At 43.2% G+C, this 7,500-nt stretch overlaps 2 protein-coding genes across 2 annotated transcripts in view; one reads left to right on the top strand and one right to left on the bottom strand.

The window, feature by feature from the left end:
- The window catches only part of stx7l (syntaxin 7-like), a 5,948-nt gene extending 1,122 nt beyond the window's left edge, over positions 1-4,826 (bottom strand). The window contains exons 1-10 of the mRNA XM_034527998.1: positions 4,763-4,826; positions 3,068-3,161; positions 2,904-2,973; positions 2,621-2,711; positions 2,379-2,516; positions 1,169-1,215; positions 971-1,061; positions 792-864; positions 426-508; positions 1-24 (exon numbers count right to left, since the gene is read on the bottom strand). The exon at positions 1-24 is cut by the window's left edge and continues 1,122 nt beyond it. Of these exons, the coding sequence (XP_034383889.1) occupies positions 1-24; positions 426-508; positions 792-864; positions 971-1,061; positions 1,169-1,215; positions 2,379-2,516; positions 2,621-2,711; positions 2,904-2,973; positions 3,068-3,152 (702 nt within the window). The 5' untranslated portion in view covers positions 3,153-3,161; positions 4,763-4,826. The remainder of the gene's footprint in view (positions 25-425; positions 509-791; positions 865-970; positions 1,062-1,168; positions 1,216-2,378; positions 2,517-2,620; positions 2,712-2,903; positions 2,974-3,067; positions 3,162-4,762) is intronic.
- Positions 4,827-5,947: 1,121 nt separating this feature from the next.
- leg1.1 (liver-enriched gene 1, tandem duplicate 1) overlaps positions 5,948-7,500 on the top strand; it is a 3,668-nt gene continuing 2,115 nt past the window's right edge. Inside the window, exons 1-4 of the mRNA XM_034528151.1 lie at positions 5,948-5,959; positions 6,599-6,917; positions 7,114-7,200; positions 7,284-7,357. Coding sequence (XP_034384042.1) covers positions 5,948-5,959; positions 6,599-6,917; positions 7,114-7,200; positions 7,284-7,357 — 492 coding nt within the window. The remainder of the gene's footprint in view (positions 5,960-6,598; positions 6,918-7,113; positions 7,201-7,283; positions 7,358-7,500) is intronic.

Raw genomic sequence — 7,500 nt, 5'->3', positions numbered from 1 at the left:
GCATATCTTCTTCCGGGAGCTCCGCTGGAGAAGGGAGAAGAAGGGGGCGGGGTTAAAAGCACAAAGAGGTCGTTTGTGTAATATAGAAGTACTCAATATAATCTGGATCCTAATGCTATGAATCAGATCACCTCGTGACTCAGTTCTTTCTTTTCCTTCCCCCCCCTTTACGCCTCTTCATCTACGGCTTTCGCCAAAAGCAAACTTACTAAGAAACATAATAAAATAAAAGAGTCCTTGCGCAGGAGCTAGAGGAGTCACACATAATGCTACCTTCAAAGAGCCCGAGAGCTGTCACTCTTAGATCTATCCATCGCTCCACCAGTTACAACCTAACGTCTCTTAACATGTATACATTTCAATGCCTCTCCTCTCTTGCTCTCCTCAATCCCTTCCCATCCTCTCCCCTTCCTCTTGAGCTTTACCTGGTAGGCTGCAGCACGGGACAGCTGCTGGGTTGCGTTCTGGACATGCACATCTGCAGTCTCCACGTTGGCCTCTATACTGTCTGCAGAACACGCGGGAAACACACGTTGTACATGCAGCAGGTGGGAGTGGGAGGAGCAAATGTACAAGATGGATAACTAGACAGTGGTGTGGTTCTTTATGTGTCTAAAAAGAGGGTATTTGGAGTATATATATATATATATATATATATATATATATATACACACACACACACACACACACACAGTATATACAATTACTACATTGATTACCAGTGATGCATTCCCTTATACGCAACCACTTATCCTATTCAAGGTTCATGGCGTCAGGTGTCAGAAGCTCACCTATCATGTCTCCCTGCTCGTGGACCATCATCCCCAGGTCCTTGAAGATGTCATTGATATCCGTGATGTCCGACTGAGAGAGAGAGAGAGAGAGAGTGAGAGAGAGAGGTTTTTCATGTGAAGCCGATGAGACGCCGTACACATTCGTGCCCGCCCCAATGTAGACGTCTCATTCGTACCTCCAACTGCCTGATGGACGTCTCTCTCTCCTGGATCAGCCTCAGGTCTTCTTCAGTGATGGCCTCCGCCTGAGCCTGCATCTGGGATTCACTGCAGGGAACAAATGTCATTATTATTATTATTATTATATAGTGATAATGACAAACAGAAACCAACATTAAAAAAAAAAAAAAAAGGGGCAGAAATAGTGGACCTACTGAAGAAAAACAGGCACATTTCCAAAGCTGTCGTCGGGCTGCCCTCCCTGTGAACGGAAATTAAGAAATTTAAGTAAACAAACTGCACTGGTGTGCAAGTTATTGCAAATACACTGTATACACACTCACTGTTCTTCACCGTGATTGTGGGAGCAGCGCTGATTCAGTACGCACAAGGTTCTACAAACATTACTTATGAACGAGAACAGTCGTGAACAAGGTCAGCGGGGTGACATGGAGCAAATAAAACCTGGAGATGAGATATGTTCATTAAACATGAAGCTGGAAGGAACTGTTCCTGCTTATCAGCATGAACACACCCGATAAAAGATACTTTTCTGTGCTCTGAGATTAGAGTTGCCGAGCAACCGGGCTCTCCGGAGGGAATCGGTGTCCCAAACCGTTTTCGTGGCACCTTTAAATGTGAGAGCAACTTCCTGTGAAACTTGTGAATTTTTAAACTCTCAGTTCAAATAAATATGAACGCGCGCCACTGAAGGGGAGAAACCAACGACAACAAACACCGGTTCGCCAGCACCGTCTGTTAAATGTTTCTTAATGCTTGGATTTATTTCAACATTAAAAAATATATATATATATATACACTTTTGATTGCTTTTACTTTTGATTTGTTCATACTTTACTTTTTAATTGATTTATAATTCCGAAACATGGGAAGGAAATCTGAGAAAATGTAGAAATCTATGTCCCACGTGTTTATAATACAAAAAAAAAAGGTAAATGTGATTCGGAAATTAAAAGTAACATTTGAGAATAAATATAACAATTTAAATCAGTTACCCCACACTTGAAATGTAATTTCTTTTTAATAGGAACAATGCAAATAAAAAAACTACTCTACCAAGACGTATTATGCTTTAGTTACGGAAAATATGTTTAAAACACGCAGGGGGGGGTTCCATTATCCAAAGCAAGGGTCAAAGGGCAGACGTTGTCGTATGTTGTAAAAATTGTGTGAGGCAATTTTGTGATTTGTGATATTGGGCTACACATCAATAAAATTGACCCTCCTCATGCGTCCGTCTCCGCTTATCAAGCTTTTGATTACAGAACACCTGCTTTTAAGTATGTGAACCAATGGCTGCTCACCGGCGTATGGATTACACGGTCACAAATCTGTTCTTTAGTCACTATTTTGCTGGTCGGCACTCTGACCTTTGTGACCTTGTAGACACAGCAGGTTACTCACCGACACCCTGGAGCTCGCTCTGACTCTGGCCACGAACTCTCTCTCCTTGTCGGCCGCCTGCCGCTGGGTCTTCTGGAAGCTGTTCAGGGCGGCGGAGAAGTCGTTCACCAGGCGCTCCTTCTGCAACTTTCTCTGCCGCTAAAAACACACACAAACAGAAAAAAAAAAGGTCACAATATTAGTGTAAAAGTGTGGAACCGAATGAGTATTAACGAGCGGGGAAATTAGGACCAGTGCAGTACCTGATCGGGGCCAACAGGAAGTGCACTGAACGCTTTGATTAGTTTGTCGGTCTCCTTCGCCAGCTGGTTGCCTTGCTGCTGCTTCTGTTGCCTGGAGACCAAAGGCAGTCATTTAGTTGTTATAGATGAATACGGTCCAGACATTAAGATTAACAGATTGCTGAATCATGCATGCAGAATCGTGATCTTGACAACGTCAGCATGCCTCCACCTGCAATTTAAACCAAGCTGGTTCAAAGTATAACTTGGTAGACCAATTATTTGCCGCGCCCGCATTACTCACAGCGTCTGTGACAGCCGGCCGCCGTCATGCTCCGTTCCGAGCTGGGAGACTGCCCTCTGCAGCTCCGAGGCTGGAGAGCAAGAAAGAAGGCAGACATTTTTTTATCTGTACACGAGTGTCTCCACGTGTGTGGACAAAACGTGTGTTTGTAGCGTGTATATTACTCAGCAGTGTCAGCTTCTGGATGTTGGAGCTTATGCTGTGAACCAGAACACCAGGGTCCTCTTGCATCCCAGCCTGGTAGGCCATGACGGAGAGCTATGAGGACACACACACACACACACACACACAAACACATTTAATCACATTCACGAGATGTCCGTTACCATAGTTACTGTGGCTATTTCAGTGTGTTGGAGACTTGACATACCTTCGGGCATCTGCACTGAAACTTTGGTTGTTTAGTTTGAATGTGTGTGTGTGTGTGTGTGTGTGTGTGTGTGTGTGTGTGTCTCGGTCACAAGTTTGAAATCCTCCTACTTGGAGGTTGGCTAAAAGTATTTCATTCAACTCAGATAGAGTTGAATGAAAATAGAAGAGTCACCAGTCGATGGTAAAAGAAACTGGAAGTCTAACATGAAAATGTGTCCAGTTCCCGTTTCACTCTCAAGTGCACAATAATGCCAATAACCAGCTGGAATATTATTGACATGCATGTTGCTCAAGCACGATGTCACAGGTGTGTAGGTTGAGCACTGTTGGAACAGCAGCTGAACATACTGATACATTTCCCAGTTTGGGCCTCTTCAATCTAAATACTGAGTATTTGAGAGCCACACGGAAGCGGTTATGGTTCAATAATGACCGAGGGTCACTTTTCTACTTTTCTGAACTGGAAAACTATATTTGGGGATACAATGTTCCAACAGCATTCTCAACCTGACACGCAACACGGTGGGGACATCCAATAAACATACGTAGGATTCATTTCTTCTTCTTCTTCTTCTTCTTCTTCTTTCAGGGGGCGAAGCCATTTCAAATGTAAATCATATATTTGGAGGCTGACTTAGTTTGTCTCAGTTAAAATGGTCTTTTTTTTTTGTTTGATGTTTGATATTAACAGATGAGCCAAATAATAATTGGGGGCCGCTGATAAAATATTGTTGTAAAGAACAATACATAAGTAAAATACTTCACTGGGACCACGGGGCTTCCCAGGCCCAATAAAGACCTCAGAGTCCATCTTCTATAACAAATAAAAATCTGTGATCCATTTTTCTTTCTGCTCTTATGTGCTGCATTACAACGTCTCTTATTGCAAGCAGGCTCGCGTCACCCATGTTTACTCCAGCCAGGTCGAGCCCCGCAGCCTTGTGGGAAATATATGCAAATAAAAAATAAAAAATCACCTCCTGCTGGGAAACCCTCAAACACAAGCTGGGATCCAGCCCTGTTGCCTGAAGCAACGACTTCTACTTTAATGAAACTTATTGCATCCACCCCGTCTGACTGTGTGCGGGCGCGTGCACGCGCGCGTCCTTTATACAGTAGGTGGCGGCGAAAAAAAAAAAATAGAATGCGGAAATCACATGAGCTTTACACCCACGAGAGTAGTGCACAACAGACGACCCCTAATTACTGATACGCCACGTATTATTAATATTCACGGTAATATATATCGGTAATATCCGACGAGCAGCGGGGTCATTAAGTTACAATCAAAGTCGCAGCACAATAACAGTTCTCTCTCTCTCTCGGTGTCGTTTTTCTTTTCTTTTTCGGGTGACATATTGGTTTGAATTCCGTTGTTCCTGACGTCTAAACGTCATCACGATATGGTTATTATCGCGCTCGTGCCCGCAGCGTTGTCAATCGTTGCTAAATGTGCAGCCGAGTGGCGTTAAAAGTGCAGACTTTACCTTTCTTGTGACTTGCGACAGCGGTTTGCTTCCTGCTTCCCGGCCCCGCCCCCGTCACGTGACCAGACCGCTGGAAGAAATAGTCCTGCCATCCGACAAAGGAAGGCTTGTACAAAAGCAATAAATAATAATACAAAATATATATATATAATCACATGACTAGCATGTACTTGATTTGTCCCATTATATGCAGCGTTTTACTTTACACCACCCTTATTTGGCAGTTGTTATTGCTAGTTACACAACATAGTTCACACGCACACACACACACACACACACAACCTGTGATGGTCTGCTTATGAAATGTGATGCATTCTTAATCGATTAAAATACCAAACAGTATACCGGTACCTTTAAAGTAGCTCCTCTTACAACAAGCTCGCTGATAACATTTAACTGCATTAATGCACTCTGAAAAGGGTTATTCTATATAACAAGGACTTTATTAGAAGTACACTTGTACTTGTACACGGGTAAATTGCTAACAGAGAGGTATTTTGTAAGTAAATGTATAAAAGAAAAGACTACTTTAAGTCCAAAAAAAAATGAATGAATGGTGGATTACTTCCTGACAATGTGAAGAAAGCTGTGAAAACTATACTTTTAAATTGCTATTTACAGAAAGCATAATTGGACCATAAACTGAATAAATAAGATACCACAACTACAGGTTTGGGGGACTTGAACGCATGGCCAATTGTTCTTGGGATGAAGTGATACTGACACTGATTGCGTTTTCAATAGTAGTAACAACTCACTGCATTTATACCTACGTATTTATTTGTTCTATTTTGTTTGACAAATTTAGGAAGCCACTGTTTAAGTGAAGCCTGATGTTGTCTTACCCATAAAAGGATGATCCCGGTCTCTTGCACACAGGGATTCACAGATCGGCGCCTCCCTAAATGATTATAAAATCAACATTGAACCCGAAAACATCAAATTACCAAATGTGTAATGGTCCAGAAGAGATGTGTTGAACTTGAGTGCTCCAATAAGAGGACCTGAGGTAACTGACTTTATCTACACAGTGTTGAGACATTGAGGTTCAGGCAGGTTAACCACACAGCTACATAACATACCCGTGTTCCCAGTACTCCAGTTCATTTGGCACAAAAGCCAGTCGGGATCATTACGCCATGTTTAATTCACTGTACTTGTCTTTTCCTTTTTTCGGGTACAAGCATGGGTCCAAACGTGGGTCCAGAACACCGTGTCACTTTTAATAATAATAATCCATTTAATTTATATAGCGCTTTTCAAGATACTCAAAGACACTTTACATTATACACCGTAGACACAGCTACGGGGAGCAATGCAGGGTTAAGTGTCTTGCTCAAGGACACATCGACTAGGGCGAGGATTGAACTGCCAACCCCTTGATTGAAAGACGGGCATGCTAACCACTGACCCATAGCCGCCTTTTGTCTTTTGGACTTTGAGAGGCCTAAAAAATTGGTCCCTTTCTCTCAGTGGAAAACTGTACATGTGAATCACTCACATCTGCAGATAGGGATGTACCAATGTTCACCCCAGGACATTGGCCTCATCTTTTATCAGTCAGCGGAACGCTTCATTGGGGTTGCATGCAGGTTGAAATGAATTCTTCGGTTAAAAAAAACGTTTTACTTTGAGACTGAATCCTTTATATGCTATATAAATAAATATATATATATATATATATATGCCCGGATGAGGTACTTACTGTTTCTGCGTATATGGATAGTATTGATCTCTGTGGACATGCCATATCTTATCTGTCGGTCAATGAGAGTCCACATGGGTCAGAACATTTGAACAGAGTATATAAGCCTCGTTTCACGCCTTGAGTTTCAGTCAGTTGAGAAGACCTTCCACTTCTCCTCAGTCATGCTGCGCCCCGCGGTCCTCAGCCTCCTCCTGTCTCTCGCCAGCTGCGCCGTCATCCTCGAGAATGGCATGCCCATCCTGTGGGCTCAAACGGCCGGCCAGGTGACTGACCTTCCCACGCAGAACGGCGTTGTGACCCCCGACCCCTGGAACTTCCTTCACCGCATGAGTCTCTACCGGCTGATGATCGCCGTCACGGACCCATTCATGGGCTCCATGGGGACGAATGCCACTGACAGTCCCATCTGGGGACTGCCGCTGCAGTTGGGATGGATGCTAACATCAGGTAAGTTGAAAATATATATTTTTTTATTTCAGAGTTTGTTTCCCTTTCCAAAATGAGTGTTGGTGCAAAAGTGGATAGTGGATCATTTAGGAGCAGTAATATGAAAATCAAACTATCATCCATTTATCCATTTATTGAATAAATCAACACAACGACACACACTGATGGCGTAATGTCTAATGTGGTGTTTCTTTAGGCCGTCTCGCTGACCCAACTGGTGCTACGACCTGCGGCCTGGCAACAGGAGATACCAAGTGTATTTCTCCTCAGAGCTGGTGGGGCTGTAAGTATGATATGACACACACACACACGCGCGCTTGCACACACACGTAAAACGCTGACAAAACCACTTCTTTCTCCCCCCAGGTGTGAACTACTTTGCCTCTGCACTACCCTTCATGTCCGCTGCAGAGCAGGGCTTGATGGGAGCTGGAGTTCAGGTATGTCAAACTGAAAGTACGACAAGCAAGTCTACATTGAAACTAGCTCCAGGCTCCGCACGTGGCTCGCTATGTATACACACACACATATATATGTAATATGCATGTATATACATATATATATATATATATATATATATATA

Source organism: Cyclopterus lumpus, chromosome 24 (assembly GCF_009769545.1).
Source record: "Cyclopterus lumpus isolate fCycLum1 chromosome 24, fCycLum1.pri, whole genome shotgun sequence".
Taxonomy (NCBI): domain Eukaryota; kingdom Metazoa; phylum Chordata; class Actinopteri; order Perciformes; family Cyclopteridae; genus Cyclopterus; species Cyclopterus lumpus.
The sequence above is the reverse complement of the archived record's forward strand: the minus strand, read 5'-3'. Positions and strand labels throughout refer to the sequence as shown.